Below are 19,643 nucleotides of genomic sequence, written 5' to 3'. Positions count from 1 at the left end.
CAGTGCCTACTGGCTTTGTAAATTTTCAGGCCTCACTCAGCTGGATTTTTAAGTAGGTTCCTTGCACTAGCCAGAGAGGGTTTCTGAAAGCTGTGTGGAGGTTTTCTGGACTCCTGTAAGCTTAAGTATTATCTGGTCCTAATTCAGGAAGTGAATTCAAATAATAGTCTATATGATTGTCATGTTGCATTAATAGAGATAATTAAAACCCATAAATAAATCTAGCTGTCTTTATTCATTTGCTTGGGACTAGTGTTGTAGTTTGTGATTCAAGTTATGCTCATGGAGACTGTGTATAAATTCAACTTTCTCTTCCTCTTATAAAATATCTATCTGCAAATCAATATCTTGAATTTGATGCACCTTTGAAAGGTTCTGTTAAGACCTTATCTGGCAGAGACCTGCAAGTGACCTTGCTCATTGATTTCAGATTTCAGCTATTTGGAAAAGCAAGCCTTTTCTAAACACACAGTGCAGTGAATTTACCTATATTTAGTCCTTAATCCTGATCCAGTGCCCATTAAGGATATTGGAGAGCCTTGCTTTGGCTTTCTTAACACTGCATCAAAATCAAGGAGTATTACATCCCGAGAGGCCACAGAGAACTCCCATTCTTCCTCTGTTTAGGTCGTTTTCAGGGTTTATTCATTGGAAGATGAGGTATGGATCCCTGTTCTGTACTGGACTGTATGACAGGGATATTGTTGTGATATGGGTAACAGGTTCAAAAACACAGATACCAAAGCAATAGAATCACTCTTGGCATCTCTTGTTCAGGGTTCTTAAAGGACACCACATGTAACTCATATACATTTCCCTAGAAATTACTGATATTGTGCCAGGATGAAATGACTAGTAGAGTTATGTAACTCAAACTTAGAATCTCAACAAGCCAAAGTAGGGGACGGGAGCACAGCTCAGCAGTCCTGGTACCCAGCATGTGTTCTCTGTTCACTGAAAACAGTACCTCTTAGTACTAAAAACCAGAATCTTGGTTGGAATCTGTTCTTTGTGAGTTTACCTTTTTAGGAACACTCTTACCTGAACACTTACATGGTGGTTGACTGTAAACTTTTCATTTAACATGGGAATGCTGCACCCTTCATCTGTATTATTTGTTGTTCATAGGAAAGTGTTAACATTACCAGCTGTAGTCATTGGCTGGATGCATTTCAGACTACTGGGAATCCTTTAGGGTAGGCTGCTATGTTATTTGATTTTTGGCCAGCTTTTTTGGCCAGGAAGGAGTAACACAGAATAAGGAATTTATTCCACTTTTAAAACCAGTGGCTGCTCAACAAACCATAGAGTTTGTCATTTGTAAGGCTAATAAAGCCGGTTTGAATTAGCTTTGTTGCCAAGATGTTAATAAGAGTAGATGTATAATTCTTGAATAATGTTGGTTACTGATTCTGTTGTTCCCTACTCCTGTATTATCCAATTAATATCCTTGTAATTATACAGGTGGGTTTTAAATCTTTGCTTGTCGGTAACCCTGGAAATGAATCGTTTTTCAATAGACTTGTGTGAATGGAATTAGCATAGTGCCAATAAACCTCCCAGCATTGGTCGCAACTCCCTGGGTGAACATGATTCTTGATTTCCCATTGGGAAATAGTGATAAAAGGGAGAGCTTGCTGAGATCCACTGAAGAACCTGTAGTTATGGAAACCCTGACTGATAATACAGTATTCAAAAGATTTCTAGCTAGTAGTTAGAGCACATTTAGCACCAGGGTAAGAAGGTGTAACTCTACTGATTACTTGCAGTTATGCCAGTTACCAAAGCCGTGAAATTCATAGTTCATAATGTAGTGAATATCTATCATCTTAAGTGCAAACCTGTAGTCTTTATCATGTTCATGGACAAAGCAGTATTGGCTGTAGAACTGTTGAAGTGACTGATATTAACCTGCTACAGCTTATTGTGTCTAAAATCTAATGACCTTCCAAACAGACAGACACTGTTCTGGCATTTTAGGAGTGCTGCTTTCTAATGCAGTGTCATAATCATCCCTTCAGGCTTAGCAGTTGTGTCAACCTCATAAATGGTGACTAATGTCCTTGTACCATGTATCATATCAGAAAAGGATATCAGGGGAATGGTGAAAGAGATAATTAAACATCTGCTAAAGCAAAGCCAACTTTGAGATGAGCTCAGTGTTATGACTCATTCAGTAAGTCAAAGCGCTTTAAGCAGACATAAATGTTATGTATTCAGTGTCTGATTTCAATTATAAGCTATAAAAAAAATTCTACTTTGCAACAGGAGATGATGTTTGTGGTCACTTACAATCTATGAGTTGCAGACAACACGAGATAATATTTTTGATTCATGAGATTTACTGGTCTTTAGGTTTTGGGTTTTTTTTGTGTTTTGTATTATTATTCACTTCCATTATTTTGAAGTGAAGCAAAATCATTCTGAAACTTGAATGGCCACAATAAGATAAGTCACACAGGCTCTGTGCTGGAAGTGTATCTATAGGAAGATTATGTTCTGAAGATCACTGTCTAGACTTCTCCGTTTTGTATTACTATGCTTCATTGTATTAAAGTCTCTCACAATTGACTTTTTTCAGAATTTAAGAGAGGATTAATGGAAGGAAAGTGGAATGAAAGGTGGCAGAAGCCATCATAAAAGTTCTGAAAGAACTTTGGATGGATCCAGTTGAAATCATCTAAGTCTATTGCTTCTATAGAATGTTAAAAGCCTGAATCAAAAGATAACTTCCAGTTACCTATAAAAGGATACACAGAGGTGTCCTAAGGGATGTATTATCCTTGCATACAAGCTGTCTCCCCTGATAGCGGTTTTTCAGAATGTCCTGTGTCCATGATCTCAGCAGATCTATGAAGCAGACTTTACAGCATCTCTTTGGGTATCTGCATCTTTTGTAGATGTTATTTTTCAGTTCTCCTGTAGAAGAAAAGCTGTGTGCGATTGCTGTGGTAGCTTTGCTTTGTTTGAGCTTTCCATTTATGTGGCTGCGCTAGAAGGATGCAAAGCATAGGAATTACAGGAAGGAAGCATAAAGCAAGAAATTATTGTGGCTTGTATTTTTGTTACTATTGTAATAAGAAGAAAAAGTTTCACTTGTGCATCAGGATCCAAAAGCTTATATTTTTTCTCTATGGGTTTTTCTTCCCCTTTTAGAATTCCTTACTGCTTAGATTTGAAAGCTACTTTTAAAATAGCTGAGCTAACCTTTTTTGCTGCTGTACAGAAAGAAAGATTTCTGCAGTCAAGATAAAATGCGTACTCACATATTTTATCAGGAATTTTTCACTCCTAATTATGGAGAGATGAAGTGTGTCTCATTAATAAAATTGTTCTGTGATCTGAACTCTGTGTAATAGGAGTTAATTCAGCATCTATTGGCAAGAAGGTGGTGTAGCCATTATATCTTGGGTGTATAATAAATATTGGGATAATGCACTTTATTTAATATTCTTATGCATGTGATGGTGGGATGAAATATTAGTGTTCCATACTGCATATATGAGTCATCTGAGAGACTGTTTATAAAGAATGGCAGGCATTTTATAATTCTGTACTGACAATATGGAGTGTGTATACACTGAGAATGAGCAGCAAAACTTGTATGTACAGAAAGTATGATATGCTGTTCATATTTGAAAACAGTCGATGGTATTTTTATAAATCGGGCATAATGGAATTATGGTTTCCTTTGGCTGGAAAGGAAAACAGTAATAAATGACTTAAGAGGTAGTTGAAATACAGCTTGAGCTCGTTGAAGGCTTAGAGCTATCGCATTACTTTTCAGCTTGGAATCTGCATTGTTATCACTTCCGTGGGCATCTCAAAACCTTCCTGACCCTCAGATTGTGTTTAATGGCTTTCACCAGATCAAAATGATATCACCTCCCCAAAAGATCCCTCTGGGAGCACTTTTTGCTTTCTTCATTTGGGCTTCTCTAGTTTCTCAGAGGTCATTAGAGAGTAAGTCTTTACTCAGGTAGCATTCCTATTCACTAAGTAAGGAATTGGAAGGTGAGCGTATGTTTCAAAACCTTAGTTTCACTATGCTGTACATGTTTCATTTTTTAAATGCAGCAGGTCTTCTGTTTTATTTTTTAAATGCAACAGGTCTTCTCGTGGGAACCCTAGATGCAGTGTTGGATTCTACATCAAAAGTGGCCCCATTTCGCATCCTGCATCAGACACCGGATTCTCAAGTTTACTGGTCCATTGCATGTGGTATGTATTATTATTTAGAAGTTAAGTGAGTTTATAAAGTGAAAAATCTTCTTTTAGTCAAGGTACAAAGGAAGGAATTAACATTTGGGTTAGGGTAATCYTCTCTTATCATTATTCATTCCAATGACCTCTAAATGGTTTAAAGTTATTCAGTAATGGTATAGTGATGCTCCTGAGACTACAAACCTGAGATTGACAGCAATATATGGTTCCAGTCTCCCAGAATATATCTATGGACTCTTCATATTACAACTTCAGATATGAACTGTCTTGGTGCTCTCTTAGAATAACAGTGGTACCACCTTTTCCTTTGTAACCTGTTAATAACCTCTGTAACTTGGCAGAGTTCAGGATGATATGGAAAAGTTGACCCTCAGGAGTACCGAGCATGCTGTGGGTAGGAATAAACAGGAGCTGCTTATCCAAATTTTTTTTTACTACTTTATCTTTGCTTGTTAAAATAAGCCAGGGTCCCAGGCATGGCAAGAGTTGAATTATTCCTCATATCTTTTTCTTTCCTAGTGTAACATGTTCTTTCCCTTTCTCATGTTGTGTTATTAAACAGTAGGAAATGGAAAAGAGAATTGACCTTCAGAGTATCTGTTTTTTCCTAATGTGTGCTTTCGGATAGTGTGCATTTCTATTTATTTATTTATTTATTTATTTATTTTTAAGTTTTGCAGCTTCACCTGAGAATAAAGTTTTATTCCTTTATACAGGTTGCTTACCTACTGGGTGTGTCCAGAGATACCGCTGTTCCAAAATTTAAGAGGGATGTTGTATTCATTGCTTGCAGCATTGGTTCCCTTCCTAGGCATGATCTTTCCAGTGCTATAGCCTGGAAAGTAGCTTCTTTTATGAGTGCCATAGCCTGGAATGTAGTTCTTTTGTATTATGATGTTAAATTTATGTTTCAGGAAGTCAAATCTAGCAGAGGAAATTGGGGAAAATATTATTATCCTGACCTAGCCAAAACATTATAGTATACCTGTCTGGCAATGTTCTCTGGGCAGCTGCTGAAACATGTGGTTGAAAAATGTTGACTGATTCATACTCCAGAAAACCAATTCTTGATTGTCTGAAGGAGAAGTTCTGGAGGGACTACTGAAATTTATGCAAATGTCCAAAGAAATTAGTGGAGGGTGGCTGATCCCCAAAAGGAAAATACTTGATTTACAGATTTATTCATCAGCCGGTTCGTCCCTGGAAATTGTATACAGTGTGCTTCCAAAGCAATGCAGCACATTACAGAACACGTAAGTAAGTACAGCAGAATAGATTTAAAAGGTGAACTAGGTGTTCTGAAGCAGGATTCAAAGCTATTTCTGATAGCGTAATTACTCCTATCATAAGTTTTATTTTCAGCAATACCAGATGCAAGTTCTTGATGAAAACCTTATTATAAAAATGGCTTTTAGGTTGATGTTTTTAATAATGACAGTGCTCATAAATCTTTTAAATACTTATAAAAAAATTTCACCTTTAGAGTGTCACATCTGTGCCTCAGATTCTTACTGTGACTCAAAGAATTGTCCTATGTGTATAGTCTGGGAAAGAGAATTAGTTTGCAATTTCATTGCTGTGTTAATTACTCTTTATATCATTTTTAAAGTGCCATTGCAAATTCACCATGTATAGCATAGTCTAACTATTTAACCATATTTAGAACAATTTCTATTCATTCCCAAGGCAACTTTAATTCTGTCGAGTCCAGTGGAAGCAGTTTAATTAGTCTTTACAAAGTAATTTGAGAAAGAAGAAATTGTTAATGTTGTGTTCTTCTTCAGGGGTGCTGATGGTATGTAATTATACTGACGGTTTATTTGTGAACATTCCTGTGGAGGATGAAACCACCAACTAATTTGTACTTTAGAATCCCTTCATTCAAACACAGATAAACTCTTTCCCTCCCTTTCCTTCTCCCACTCCACCACCATCTGATGGGTTGGAGAAAGCTGCCTATCTTTAAAGAACTGACTCAGTATTGAATTTGCTGGATCTTTATTGTTGTTGTTTCACTTGTATCATCTCTGCTTCATTATCTGTTATCTGCTGGCATAGTTTGTAACTTAGTATAGGAAAAGGATAAGCAGAATTATCATAACAGTTTTGAAGTTGGCCTACCACATTTCACTGATTGTAAAAAGTAGCTAGTGGGTAAGAGTTTTCTTTTGCATTTAAAGTAAAATACTAATCTAAATATCTTTCTGGAAAGCTCAGATAAGTTCGGTTTTTCTTTGCTATAAAGTTGCAATGGCATTCAGTATACAGTAGGTGATAGCTCTCTGAAACCAAGATTAAAAACACTGTAAAGTGAATAAAGTAACAAGCTTGATTTCTCTCTTAGGATTTTAGAAACACAGTTTTTGTATTTTGGAACATTGAATTTATCTTGGCTCTATGGTTCATACATTCCTTAAGGTTATTGATAACAGGATTTCTAAGTTATTCCTCCTCTTGCAAGTATGTAAAGAAGTGGAAGAAAACATTCTTTATTCCCATGTGTTGGTGTTCTGGAGGGTCCAGAAGAAAACAGTACTAATTCTGGAGGCGCCAAAAGTTATTTCAAGGATCATTCAGCTTGTATGAGTCAGTGATTCTTTTTTTCTGGGATTAGGAATTAGATTGGGTGTATGTTCTCCATTTGGGATGCAGCTATGCTTCAGTCCTCTTGTGAAACCTTATGACTGCATGAAAACACTGCACTGTTGGAAAATGCAATGTAAGCAGGATGTTATTGTAGATAGAATGACATTGTTTCCTGAACTGTGGTTGCTTAAGCTTTATCACGATTAGAGAGATAATTAAGTGTGTATGAGATAAAACCATGACTTAAGTTGAGCATAAGTAAGTAGTAATTGATTAAGTTGTTTGCTGTAGGCAGCATAAATGGTTGTTTCATGTATCCAAAGAGAAATCTTTGCAACCTTCTTGGTTACAGTGATGTATGCTTTACATCATTACATTTGTTAGAATGTTTTTTTGCATGATAGATCTGCGTCTCGGAATCCTCCTCCAGGAACTGGTGGCCCAGTGATTACAGCTGAGGATATCAGAGGCCCAGATTTAATTTCCTTATTAGTCTTAGGAATTTGATCACACATTTGCCACCTTTCAGGGTAGTGCCCTACTCATTAGACTGGGCATGTTCTATTGATGCTCTACTCTCTGTGTTGGAGAGGTACTGCTGTGCTGAGAGAGCTGCACTGTTACTTCAGATAGGGAGAAGTCCACTGTTCTCTCAGTCTGAGTTTTGGATGCTCTTACAGGGACTTTATAAATTTGACCTTCTAGCAAGGTAGCCGTTCTGAGCACCTTCAATTGAAGGTCTTGGAGAAGGCAGACAAGAGAGATCCAATTCGTCAGTCCAAGTCAGAGTACTGCAATAAGTCACACAGTATTGACAAAGCTGAGATGCTTCCTGATGTATAGAGCAGAAATATAGCTGCCTAAAGAGCTTGAAAGATGAAAACATAGCAGTGTACATTTTTAATGTACACAAGAGTTGGACAATAAATTTGAGACCTGTGATTTGAACTTGTTTATCTAAATTAGTTTGTGAACCTAGAACTCGCTGAGTTTTCTCTTGATTAATTTGAGTCCTATTTAACAATTTTTTTTAGTTAAGTGACTAAAATCCGTTTTAATTTTAAGTACTATTAACTTGCTCTTTCAAACAGGAGCCAGCAGAGAAGAAATAACAGAACACTGGGACTGGTTAGAACACAATGTTATGAAGACTTTATCTGTATTTGATTCAAATGAAGATATTACGAGCTTTGTCCAGGGAAAGATAAGAGTAAGTAAGCGGCATAACTGGGAGAGGCTAAATTTGTTTTTCTTTTAAATGTGCACTAATAATATGTCCTCTTTAGAATATCAAAGGACAGCACTGTCCAGATGACTTTGAATAGTGATTTAAAACTGAAGATGATAAATTATTTCACAATATATGTTGATAATGCTTAGTAAGTATATACGAGTTTTTGTGAAGGTGTAACTGTTCATTTTATATATACTAAACATTTAGGAATTCTTGTGATAAAGTGAGGAAAATACTCTCATTTTCAGATGAGGAAATCTGAGGATGTGTGTCTTGCTTAACGTCGTATGAGAGACCTAATGGGGAGGGGTTGTGGTTGTGTGGGAGACCCAGAAATAGCACATTTCATTTGGACTGGTCTGTGTTTTGATCAGCAGACTACTCTTCCTGTTTGAAAACTTACCCTCTTAGGAGAATGCTGTATTGTATGTATGCATCTGCACATATGACACCTACCCACAAGGACACACGTATAAAGTAACTGGTTCTTTTGTTTTAGGGTTTGATTGCTGAAGAGGGAAAAGGTTCTTTTGTAAAAGAAGAAGATCCTGAGAAGTTTCGTGAAGGTCTTATGAAATTTGAAAAGTGTTTTGGATTACCTGAGCAAGAGAAGTTGGTTACCTATTACTCATGCAGTTACTGGAAGGGCAGAGTGCCTTGTCAAGGATGGCTTTATCTTAGTACCAACTTTCTTAGCTTTTACTCATTTTTGTTGGGAGCAGAAAGTAAGTAAGCCCTGATGCTAAGCCTAATCCCTTAACATTTTATTATGTATCTTTCAGATTTGACAGAATTCTTTCTATGTCCTAAGTGAGTTATTTCACCATATGAGCATATTTCAACACAGAACAGAAAATAAAAGCAAACTAAAAATACCCTATGGGAATAAATACATTTGGAAAACTTACAACACTGTTCTTTCTCTATATAAGCTTCACAGAGAAGGCAGAGCTGTTGCAGTTGACTGTAAATAAAGGTCTTCATCTTTAGTTCATGCTGCAGATGAATTCAGACTGTGAAGTTTACAGTTCTTCACACACACAGACTTACTTAATTTTTCTATGGGTGTACTACATACTGGTGATATTTGCACCTTTTTTTTTCTATGTGACATTAGTTTGAACTGCCCAAACAAATGTATATAATTAAAAACTAGAAAACATTAAGAAAGTAGGATAATTTCTAAGCAGATGCATGCAACTACTTCTCATTCATAATGGCTAAGAGGCATGGTTCCTCTAAATATGCAACAAATGATCAATTTACTTTAAGAAGGTCTATTGGTAAGCTGTTAAAACAGGACAGCTTACATGATGCTGTTTGTTTGCAATTTGCAGTTTCACATTAGAGCAAAGAATAGATGATGTAATGTTTTATTTTCATACATGTTGTGTCTTTAATGTATTTCTTTCTATAAAATTCTAGCTAGTAGAATTATTTCATAGGAATTGTGAAGAAAGTCTTTGCTTGTTGTGCTTGTGGATTTGTAGCCCTTTCTAAATTGGTTATGATTTAACTGTACTGTTTAATTACATTTTATTTAGTTCTGTTGTCTACTGCTTTTCTTTGCCTAATATGAGGGTAAGCAGCTAAAGAGAAGTTATTCACATCTGCTTATATTCATATTTTCAGTAAAACTCATTATCTCCTGGGATGAAATATCAAAACTTGAGAAGACTTCCAATGTGATCCTGACAGAAAGCATTCATGTGTGTTCCCATGGGGAAGATCACTACTTTTCCATGTTTTTGCACATTAATGAAACATTCCTTCTCATGGAGCAACTGGCAAACTATGCTGTTAGGAGGCTTTTTGACAAAGAGACGTTTGAAAATGACCTAGTCCTTCATGACCCTCTGCAGATCACCAAGAGGTAGTGTATTATTTGTAGTGTCTGCTCTGTGTTCAGTACTTTTTTAGACGGGGGAAGAAAGTCCTTGTCCCAGGGACATATGCAAATGCCTACAAAGTTGGTGTTCTCTTAAACATGTCTTATTAAAATTTGGGATCAAAACAATATGAGGCATTATAATTTATTGTTACTTTGTAGTATCAAAAATCTATATGAAAGCAGGAATGGATCAAACCTTCAGCACTAGGTTTCAGCTTAGGGAGTATAGTAGCTTGTATTTTTAAAAGGTGTTTTAGCAGCAGTTAGGTATAGAAAATCAAGAATGGTGCTGCAGTGTCTCCAAAGAGAGACCTGATGATGAGAAAAAATAATTTAATACATGTGTGTAGATAATAACTGTGTGATTTTTCCAGCACTGGAGATCAGTAATAAAATCACTGAGTTGCAGATTGGTGCATGGCATTCTGTAGTTGTGGAAGTATTTTGGGCAGTGTAAAAGATGTGTTTGTAAAAAACCTATTGTTTAGAGTCCTCCCTTCTTAGTCCATGAGTGGTTATTCCTTATGCTAAATATATGGTTCCTCTTCAACTCTATTTTCTGTTGAGGAAAATGTTGCCTTTTCCTCAGGGGGCTGTCCAAATTCTCATTTAAATTTTCAGGTTTTGATCTGTGGATCTATGGACCACAGCTAGTTACTGTAAAAAGTAACCAAGAGAAGCAAGTCTATTGTCAGGTAACTTAAATTCACAGTTAAATTCACAGAAAGGGGGCTACATGTGTTAGAAGCATGTTATCTATCTGCAAATCAGAAAAGATGATAAAGCATTTTTCTAATACATTTCAGTATTTTTTTTCTGCTAACTTCATTTTATTAGYTCTTAGTTAAAGACCCTTGCACCCACAATTTAAAAAAAAATATTTTTAGTTGTTTATTACACTGATAATTAAACTTGTTTTAGGCTATATTTCCTGGGTAATTGATATTTCAGTCTGGTAGCAATGCTGGAGATGGATGTTGCTCTACTGCCAAAACATTGTTTCTGGTTGCAGTTATCTGTGAAGAATTATCCCATGGCAGATGTTTCCAACATGTGCTACATTTCTAGCTAATTAACCCTCTGTCAAGCCAAAACTTGTTTTAGATTTAAATGGATTGTTCTGATGGATTGGGAAGCAGAGCAGGTTGGGCTATTAGTATTTTTTTTCTCCTTTAGACCCTGATTCAGTGAAGTGCTTCACTCTGTGTTTAAGCTCAATGTCTCAAAAATGATCTTTAAGTTAATGAGGTTAAGCACATTGTAAATGAGACATCTACTTAAGAACATGCTTAAATCCATTAATATTTAGTGAAGCATTTAACTATTTTGTTAAGTGGGTGTACATAGATCTGTTCCTGCACTCTGTTGCCTGTTAGAGCAAAAGGTTGAACTTGTGGCACCTGTCTAGACCAGCCCCACAAATTATGGGAGAGTGCGATGTAGTGCTTGTTTAAACTAGACTTTTCCCAAGGCATTTTGACTTTCATATGCATAAAGAGATTTTAAACTTCTTTTGTTTTCCTCTTCTCTCTCCTCCCTCACTTTTTTTTTTTTTCAATCTAGAGGCCTGGAGAGCCGTGCCCACAGTGAGCAGTTTAGTGCATTCTTCAGGCTACCCAAAGAAGAGACTTTGAAGGAAGTTCATGAGTGCTTCTTATGGGTTCCTTTCAGTCATTTCAACATCCATGGGAAAATGTGCATTTCAGAAAACTACATCTGCTTTGCTAGCCAGGATGGCAGCTTGTGCAGTGTAATCATTCCATTAAGAGAGGTAATGCAAACTACAACCAAAGCTAGTTATATTGAGAGTTTTGCACTTGTGTAGTTTAATGCCAGAGTAGTAATTTATTTTTCTCAGTACAGATTTTCATTAGAATCTGCTTAATTTACTTGATGTCGTACAYTTCCCCTTTCCTGGATACTGCACGTAGGAATCCTGTGGCTTATAGAACTGCTTTCATGTTTCAGCTTTTTTCCCTATATCCTCCTTGCCTTTTCTGTCTGCTTTGATTTTTATAGCTGGGTACAGAATCCAAATTTTTAGTACCTTTTAAAAAAAATAAAAAATAAAAGCTTATACTTAATTCTTGAGGTTGAGTTAATGAGAGATTCTTATGCTAAAAAGTAAAGATTTGGAGAAGGTAGAGGATCCTGAAGACTGGTAGTTGGTCTGCCATCTTTCTTCCTTAGCTCACTGGTTCAAGTCTTCTCTTTTCAGTAGTTGAGCAGTGCTGTCTGTTTAAAGGTCTATAGGGAAATCCATTGACAGTCTTAAATGGACAAATATCAATGCCATTACAGCTGACATTCTCAACAGATAGAACAAGGACCATAAAGTAAATGACACAGCATTCATTTGTAGTTCTACAGGGTACTATAGTTAGACTGTGGAATAACTTCTAGAAAAGAAAACCTTTTCTGTCCATGTCTTCACTGCATGTGATCTGTGGACATTGCCACATTTCAGTCTTTCAATGTTACAGGCTTTTCAGAAGCACCCAGACATGTTTTAAAGTAGCCTAGAAATTACCAGGTTCTGTAATTGCTCTATGTACTGTCTGTGCGTACTGCCTGATGTAGACATAAAAGGTACCTGACACAGTGGGGTGAATTCTCACTTGGTATGATCTWTTGTTCCACGTCAATGTAGTTATAGCAGGTAACCCTGGCCCAAAATTTGTTCTTCTTTGTATTGTCTTAAATGAATTATTTCTTTGAGCAGAATTTTTGGAAATACTGTTTACCTATTCAGATTAATTTCGGATGTAACTCGGTTAATTTCAGCAATACATTTGGCATTCCCAACCCAGAAAATGCAGTTTATTTGATTGTCTATTTGTAGTCCTGCGAGCAACAGTGACTTCCATAAACAGTGATAAACAAGAAGAGATTGTGTTAAATGAATTGACTCTAAATTCTCCCTTGGGGATTGTCAGGCCATCACTATTTATTCTACAGTACTGCAGACTTATTTCACTTCAGTGGTCTTTCACTCTTTGCCTGTAGAGATGTAAAAGCATCAGCAAAGGCAGTCAGTCTGGCTATTCATGACTGTCTTATGAGTTTATTTCCCCCAAAGTACTTACATTAATAAAGTGTATTAACTCTAATTTGTAACTGTTCCATCATGACAATTAAAATCAGTTCCAGCCATCATGTGTTATGACAGCTGTCTTTGAAAGGGAAATTCATTCCTGTGAAACCTGCTTCACTTGGTTACCTACAAGAGCCATGTGTTGTCTGTTCTTGTATGGTAAGAAAAAAAGTAACAGCTTCAGCGGGTAGGAGGAGGCAAGATTTTCAAACAAGCTCAGCACTTAAAGCTAGCAACACCTTTTCAAAGATAGCTGGCACCCTGAATGCTAATCTGCTGAAAATCTATCCCATAATATTTATTACTTCATGCTAAAAGAGCTGCAGATCACGGTGCTTGAAAGTGGTGAGTTTAAGTCACCTGCATTATTAATTCTGCTTGTGTTATGCTGTGTAGGACTGTTTCATATACAGATGTATTTTTAACCATTCTTCTCTTTTGGAAGCAAGCGGATAACATCTGTTGAGATGGATTGCCTAACTTAAGTATCCTTGCTTCCCTAGGTTGTAGGAGTGGATAAGGCAGATCCAGCCAACAGGGGAGTCAGCATTAGTACCAAAGGAAAAACAGCTTTTCGTTTCACTGAGGTTAGAGATTTTGAACAGCTTGTGGCAAAGCTCAGGATCAAATGTGGTGCAACTTCAAGTCCACAACGCATCATAAATACAGAGGTAACTGCCTAGCTAATTCTAATTTCTTATTACCTATTTATAGGAAGAAGGTTGTCTAGTCTTACTAACAGTTTATGTATTGTTTTCAATGTTTCACCATGTAATGCTATATATTTATAGTTAAAGCTTGAATCTAGGTGAAAGATGAGCAAGAATGTCTGCTTCAGCTCTAAATTTCAGGTTGTCTGAATTTGAATTTTACAGTCTTTTTTAAAATCATGTTCCCATCTCTTACCTTCAGATCCTTCACATTTAAAACAAAGTCCATCAATCTGGTGTGAAATCATACGTAGCTGTGTCAGTTTTTGCCAGCTGATTATTTGGCTCAGGAAGTTGATGGAATGATTGTAAGGTGGTTGCTAGATGTGAAGAAATCTGTACATGCATGAGACAAGAAAGCAGGTGACAAAACCACCCCAACAACCATTATGTGTTACAGTTTCTGTGTATCTCTCCTGAAGAGTTCCCCTTATTTGGAACCATGTTCCTTACTGAAGTCAATGGGACTTTTACCTTGACATGTGAGTTCACAGAGACCTTTCCTCTATAACATCCCGCTCTGTCAGATGCAGGGTAGATTATAGGCCGCTAGGCTTTAGCTGCCTTGGCATGCCTTAGTTTGGAGTGAAAGGACTTTACTGTAGGATCAGTCTATGGTAGCTTAACTCAGTATGCATTGGAAAATGCTGGGTAAATCTGCTCTACCACTGACAGTGGAAATTTTCGATGTTTGAACCCTGTATATCCTTACTCACTTATTAAAAAGTACAATTTGCATGTTTATACCTGTGAATATTCATATTTATGTTGTGACGGCAGATGCCAAGAATTGCTAGAGATGTCACTTCTCTCTTTCCAACAAGGCACATTTCTGTGTTTGAGGCCCATGGGTCAGAATTAAACAGATACTTGCAGTTAACCCAAAGATTGGCTGTCCCTTGCTAATCTAGTACCTGAATGTGTGGCAGATGTATAAAGTTGAGTGCCTGATAAGCTGGAGATCGATGTAGCCTGGGTGAGCCCCTCCTTTTGGGGAGAGGTCAGGAGAGCTCAGAAAAATTCAGTAGAATCAGTTGGCGTAGCCTCTAAAATGACAGTTGTAAGAGTGGAGAAGCACACAGATGCTTTGGGTAGAAACTAATCAGTGTATCAGCAAAATCTCTACCTTGAAACTTCGATTCTGAAGGGTTAAAAGGCACAAATGAGTAATAAGAGCAAAATAGTTTGATAGCAGCGAAAATGCTCAGCTGATAAGGGTACAGCACAGCCCTGGGAGAGCTGAGTGATAAGGTCTGCTGCTCAAGGGCATTCAGCTTTAGACTGCCCTTGCTTGGGTGATATCTGTATTATTTTGACAAACCCTGCTAAGTGTGTAGCTCTGTTTTTAAGGTGTGGAAAAATAAATGACTATGCCCATATGAAAGGGAATGTAGTGACCAATAATGCTACTGTGAATGCGTCATTTTTCCGGTTCTTTTACTATATTTTCCATCATGTTTTGAAAAGCAATCCAGGTTCTTATGCTGGTTTTGAAGTGCCGTAAAGCATTTCTGTATAGTTCTGTATATGGCTCCATTTAAATTAATGATTTTCTTTCAGCTTAAGTGGTGACTGATTGACCAGGCCTCCATATCTATAATAGTTCTCATTCTTATGAATATTTGTCCTTTCATAATATGAATACGTGTTTGGCTGTAGAGGTGGATTTTTCAAGTGCTGTCTCCTGAAAACTTGGCCGTGCATGTCACGAACTACTCTGTTTTTTCATTTGTTTGAAGTCTGTTCATGCAAATATGTATTTCATGTAAGTGTAAACTTCAGTGCTGTACGTGGTATGTGTAACTTAAAAGCGTCATAAGAAATGATGGTCTGGAAGTGAAACAGCATCTGGTATCCATTCTTCTTCTTGAGGGTCTTGGCATTTATGACTACCATTATTAATGTCTTTTTTTTTTTTTCTAATTCTTTAAGGTTACAGCTAGTTCTGACTCTGACAGTCCAATGGATTTTGATGAAGGACGGTCAAAGATGGGTCAGAGGGATAACAGCAAAACTGTCAGTACAGAAGCCCTGATGACAGTCTACCATCCTCAGGATGCTGAGAATCTAGACTCTAAAATGGTAAGGGATAAACTGACCAACAGCTTTTGGAATCTAATTGGAAAGGACTTAAGTATATTCAAAATGTATTCCAGCAAGGCTGCTGATTTCCTCTGGAGCTTTGCCAATCTTCTTTCATCTGCATATTCTGTATTTTGAGTCCACAGGGTGCTTCTTCATAGCTTCATTCGATTTTCTGCTCATCTTGTTTAATAATGATATGCCTTATCTTCATGGAGCAAATTCCTCCTGCTCTTCCACTCCCTCAGGGGGAGGTGGCTGTTTGTTTTGTGATAGTGAACGTGTTTTGTATCGGTCTGAATTATCAAGATACAAAGTTACTACAAACTCTTCGGGAGCAAGGAGATGTTATCAGGCAGTTGACTTAATTTTTTCGTTGCTTCCTTCTTCACTTCTGTCTACCAAAGTCATGCTCTGGATAATGTTTATTTTTTTTTATTCTGTTTGCAGCATGGTGTATTATTTTTGCTTCTCCATAATGTGTGCAAGAGGGCAGAAAGGTTTTATTTTAAAATTAGTCTTTAAGCAAAATTGGGTATAATCAATATAGAATTTCTGATATTAGAAATTTCAGAAAATAAACCCACTTTTTTTGTGCAGGAATGACAGGAATCTGGATTTTTCAGTCCTACTTTTTACAGCATGTTGAAAAAAATTGAGCAAAATCTACTTTTCCTTTTCGCAGATTACCTTTAACTGCTTAAACAATGTTGAGTCTTACTGCTGCATATATAGAAAATGTAGCAGTACTGTTCACCCTGTCTCAGACCTGGAGCCTCTCATGGATTGGGACCTCTGATCATCAGTTCCTCTGCTTCAGAGAAATTTAATTGCTTTTAAGGTGCATAATCAATAGTTTATTAGTAGTCTTGTACCTTACAAAGGATCTGTTTCACTACTTCTGTCCTCTCCACTCTCTCCTACTCTTCAGGCAAAATGCTTGTAACTTGAATTTTGTTTGAATTAAGGAATTTTTGCCGGTTTTCACTCTGGGAAGCAGGTTTTACAAACAATATAGTCTTGCATTTTGACAGAAATTGCTAAGTTGTAAAATGTTCTTTCTCACTGATAAATATTTGATTAAATGCAAAACCCATATGTGCATAAGTATTTTCAGCTAGTAGTTCCCCTCAATCTAATTAGGCTTCCTTCTCCCACGTGTTTTCCTGATTATTGATTCTACCCTAGTTCTGTTTGGAGCTCATGTAAATAAACTGAGGAAAGATTGAGAAGCTGTGGCAGGATAATGACAGTGATGCCATGCTATCCCTGTATTTGCTTTCCACCGTTTGTACCCACTCTGTTCCAAATCTGTCAAACTAATATAATGCACCAAATCATGATGAATGAGAAAAGGAGAGCAGCCTGCTTTGACTGTTGAGTGTCTGTGGGATCTTGTTTCATCTCTATCAGAGTTAGTATATGTTTGTTGCTGTTACCAAAGAACAGTTCGTAGATATGTTGAAAGCAAAGTATGTTAATTTATCCAGATGATTAAGCAGGTGTCTGTGACAGTGTGAGTTGACTTTGTATACAAATAGTCACTTGTTTAATTACATTGCACCATCATGGCCAAATATTTTTTCTCATGTTTTTTTTGTTAAAGCTCTCAAATTAGCACAGAGAAAATTGCTACCACAGATAAGCAATCTCAGCCTTCTCTTCTTCCTATTTTTCCTGGTTCTCTTTTCTACTGCTTTCACTCAATTTCATCTTTTTTCCTTCTTCACTTGATTTACTCTTCATCAAGAAAATTTTGTTGTTTACACACACACACACACACACACACGTGTGTGTGTGTGTATATATATACATGCACACATCCATATCCATACGTGTGTGTATATATTTATATAGATACTTATTTATATATTTGCACGTGTGTGTATGTATTTACACACACATATACAGAAATATCTGGCAAAGAATCTTACAAGAGGAAGTTATATTGTACATCTAGGTTTTTGCCACAGGAATTATATTAAATGTTGAATTTTCTTATCCGTTATACTAGTAATGTGTTTTGGAATGCAACAGGAGAACTTTGGGGGCAGAATTTGTCTGTGCAGTTACTAGTTAGCTGTCTTACTGCCTTACTACTGTTAATTCACTCCTTTTCAACCCCTAGCACTTCATGGTCCTTTGATAATTATGTATTTTTTTATTGATGTGGTGTCAAAGCTGCAAGTGGATCAATCTAAGGTAACAAACAGAGCTGTCTACCCATTGATTTTTAAAAAATCAGTTTAGCAGAATAATAAATACTCTAAAACAAATAGATGATGATGATGATGTCATTTAAAATGAAAATCCAGCTTGCATACAGTTATTGCTCTTTTCTGATTGGTATCATTCTAGAGCAGGGAGCAAGGAAAAGGTCTGTAAACTTATGAGTGCCTTGAAAAAGCTGAAAGTCCATGAAGATTTGCTGCCTCAATGCAAGAACTAGGGGGCTCAAGTGACATTGGAAGGTGGTAGGTTTATTTGAATTAGGAAAGCAATTTGCAGGGAAAAAACTGCTGAGGGCTTTTAAATTCAGACAGATTGCCTCTGCTCAGGAAGTTCCTGAGCTTGAATTTGCTAGAGGATGGAGGAGTAGTTAGTTGATGTTTGCTTGACTTTGCTCTTCTTTGGCAGTTACTATTCGTTTCTATCCGATAGGATACTGGATAGATTTACCTTTTGTCTGATCTAGTATAGGTGTTCTCATAATAATGTTCTTAAAAGAATAGTAGGTCATGTGAGAGAATGGCCTGGGGCAACTGTACACAAAATTTATTCTATACACAGATTAGATTTTGCTCTGATTTGCACCAGTTTTGTTTTCAGATACCAATACTGATACCACAGCTGCTGTTTCCAGTTTATATGAATGTTACATAGAGCAAATTTGTCTCTGTCCTCTGAAACATGAGAAAATCTTCCAGTATACTTACTGGTCTTTTGTTTTACCTATTCACAGTTGAAAGAAAAAATGAAAGAACAGTCCTGGAACATTCTCTTTGTTGAACGTGGACATGGTGTCAGTATGTTTCGGACAAAGAAGACTCGAGACCTAGTTGTAAGAGGGATTCCAGAGACCTTAAGAGGAGAGCTCTGGCTGCTCTTCTCAGGTATTGCATAACGAGTATAATTCATTCATTTTGTAGACTCTTGCTATATGAATGTTCTAGATACTGACTGGACGGATTCTGTCCAAAAAATGCCTTTACCTGCAGTAAATCATCTGGATCTTTCTAAAGAAGAACACTTCAAAATAATAGATAAAATTATACTGTTTTGCACTGATTCAAACTAAACCTGAATCTGTGTTTTTACCACACACTCAGGTGAAAAATGGTGATAAGACTGTGCGTTGTATTGTTAAAGTTCAAAGGGACAATCAGTTTCAGCAAAGCCTCTTTACTTGCTTAAAAGAAAAACGTATTTTTGGGACTGTTTTTAATTTTGCTTTGATTTAAGCTTTCTGAGAGGATAGCATTCCCAGAAGAATAGTGTTTTTCTGGCAGAGAATGTGGCCCCAGCATTAGCGGCTTTTTGCTATACAGTATTGCTTGGTACAAAGATTGAGACTTACAGGGACCGTGRACTTACTCACATATATGGGATCTCTAGCTGAAGCACTGAGGGCTTTTGTGGCTTTCTTCCGTAAAACATACCTGTGTCGGAGTACTTGCCATGTGGAAATGGAAGTCCAGGGAATTAAGGCACTTCTTTACAACAACTCTTTTCACTTTTTACTCCCATTCAGTGCAACACTTACAAAAGCAGCAACTGCTGACTTGATCAGAGTCTCATAGGAAGGCTGTGTCCGACCCAGAA

At 36.9% G+C, this 19,643-nt stretch overlaps 1 protein-coding gene across 7 annotated transcripts in view; it reads left to right on the top strand.

Moving 5' to 3' along the window:
• TBC1D8B (TBC1 domain family member 8B) overlaps positions 1-19,643 on the top strand; it is a 41,777-nt gene that overhangs the window by 7,895 nt on the left and 14,239 nt on the right. For 3 of the 7 annotated variants that reach the window (XM_026061015.1, XM_026061014.1, XM_026061013.1), the window contains exons 2-10: positions 4,111-4,221; positions 5,401-5,481; positions 7,902-8,020; positions 8,544-8,769; positions 9,677-9,917; positions 11,499-11,706; positions 13,533-13,700; positions 15,672-15,821; positions 18,784-18,934. In XM_026061015.1, coding sequence (XP_025916800.1) covers positions 4,111-4,221; positions 5,401-5,481; positions 7,902-8,020; positions 8,544-8,769; positions 9,677-9,917; positions 11,499-11,706; positions 13,533-13,700; positions 15,672-15,821; positions 18,784-18,934 — 1,455 coding nt within the window. Of the gene's footprint in view, positions 1-4,110; positions 4,222-5,400; positions 5,482-6,923; positions 6,944-7,901; positions 8,021-8,543; positions 8,770-9,676; positions 9,918-11,498; positions 11,707-13,532; positions 13,701-15,671; positions 15,822-18,783; positions 18,935-19,643 lie in introns of those variants that run through there. The other 4 variants (XM_026061017.1, XM_026061016.1, XM_026061018.1 and 1 more) reach the window with 3 other exon arrangements.

Source organism: Apteryx rowi, unplaced genomic scaffold, assembly GCF_003343035.1.
Source record: "Apteryx rowi isolate R43461 unplaced genomic scaffold, aptRow1 scaffold_174, whole genome shotgun sequence".
NCBI lineage: Eukaryota > Metazoa > Chordata > Aves > Apterygiformes > Apterygidae > Apteryx > Apteryx rowi.
The sequence above is the reverse complement of the archived record's forward strand: the minus strand, read 5'-3'. Positions and strand labels throughout refer to the sequence as shown.